We start from the raw sequence: 1,641 nt of genomic DNA on the forward strand, positions 1-1,641 counted from the left end.
GAATATAATTATATAACATAGCCGTTATCTGTAGATTATGTCCAATTGCTAGTCTAGTTGGAGTGGCATGATGTCTACGGTGCAGCTGAAGAGCACCTAGTTCAGGACCATGAACAGATCAGCTCAGAGAGAGGACGTTGTAGTGGCACAAGAAGTGCGGCTCAAGAAGAGTACGGTATCCACTTCAGCACCGCGGACAGCTCCTCCCACTGCAGCACTGCCTCTCACACCAGTGGAGTAGTTGGAAAGTACTCTGCAGCATCTTCCTGTCTCTCCCTACAGACCCTTCTGAAGGAGGTGCCAGCCTCGTTAGTTAACAGTGTCTGTTAACCATCTGTCTTAGTACAAAAGCAGGCACTGCGGGGGCTCCGGCGCTGGCAGTAGCACTAGGGGGTGTGTCTGAAATAGTGTTGCTTTTTGTATTGCTATTGTCTTAAACACGCCTCTGTGATCACTACTCCACCCATCTGAGTGCAGATGAGACAATGCTCCGGGGCAGTGGGTAATTTAACCTGTTACCGTGGACACATATTGCTAATACACCTGCATTTGGACCTGCGTCTGTCCGTGAAAATAGAGCCCCCAGTGGCTGCCACCTTCGACCACCCATGGCCTCATACTGTACACGCACACACACACAGTTTCGTACACAGCTCTGATATATTGAACTACTTTATAAGTATATACATATATTAAACTAAGTGGCTTCCCCACAGAGGGATGAATAGCAAATGTACAGAGAGAGAGAGAGAGAGAGAGAGAGAGAGAGAGAGAGAGAGAGAGAGAGAGAGAGAGAGAGAGAGAGAGAGACACACACACACACGCACACACACACACACACACACACGCACACACACACACACACACACACACACACACACACACACGAGCCAGAGACGACACAAAACAGGAGGGACAGTTAGCCACTCCAGGCGTATTTTATTAACTAAAAGAACAAGGGCGATAAGGCCAGCGGATGCTCGCCGTTACTAAAGTCTAAAGGGGGGGGGGGGGGGGGGTGAGAAGTATAATTCAATAAAGGTTCCTCCTCTAGAGGGCTCTCTAGCAGAACAGAACAATTAATAACATTAAACACAGATACAGATCCGTAGTCCGGCTCTCACCCCAACGTGCGTGCTTCTGTCTCGGCCGATCCTCTGTCTGCTGGTGGCACAGGTGTGTCGCATTGCGACCACGAGCTCCCGCTTGGTTTCCCACTGCGCCTCTGCTAATTGGGGGATGCAGGGCAGCTGGGCAGAGCTGTGGGGTTTCCCTGCATCTCCTCTGCCCAGGGGCTGGAATGGGTCGCTGTCCATGGTGCTGAGCTTTACCTGCGGCTACTCGGCCTTGTGGCCAGAATGGGCGCTGTCCAGGGTGCTGAGTCTCACCCTAGGTCGCAGTTAAGAGAGGGTTGCCACAACACACACACACACACACACACACACACACACACACACACACACACACACACACACACTCACACACACACACACACACACACACACACACACACACACACACACACACACACACACACACACACACACACACGTATTGACAAAAGACCCCACCTTCTATCAACATCATTTACTCAGTGTAGTCATTGAATGAATGAATGAATGAATGAATGATGAATGGTCT

General features: G+C 50.3%; 1 protein-coding gene across 1 annotated transcript in view; it reads right to left on the reverse strand.

The window, feature by feature from the left end:
- Positions 1 to 1,316, reverse strand: part of LOC308174876 (melatonin receptor type 1B-B-like) — a gene marked incomplete at both ends in the record, with an annotated part of 34,657 nt that extends 33,341 nt beyond the window's left edge. The window contains one exon of the mRNA XM_080549986.1: positions 1,125 to 1,316. Coding sequence (XP_080406112.1) covers positions 1,125 to 1,316 — 192 coding nt within the window. The remainder of the gene's footprint in view (positions 1 to 1,124) is intronic.
- Positions 1,317 to 1,641: the final 325 nt, after the last annotated feature.

This window comes from Nansenia antarctica (genome assembly GCF_963989245.1).
Source record: "Nansenia antarctica genome assembly, chromosome: 20".
Lineage (NCBI taxonomy): Eukaryota > Metazoa > Chordata > Actinopteri > Argentiniformes > Microstomatidae > Nansenia > Nansenia antarctica.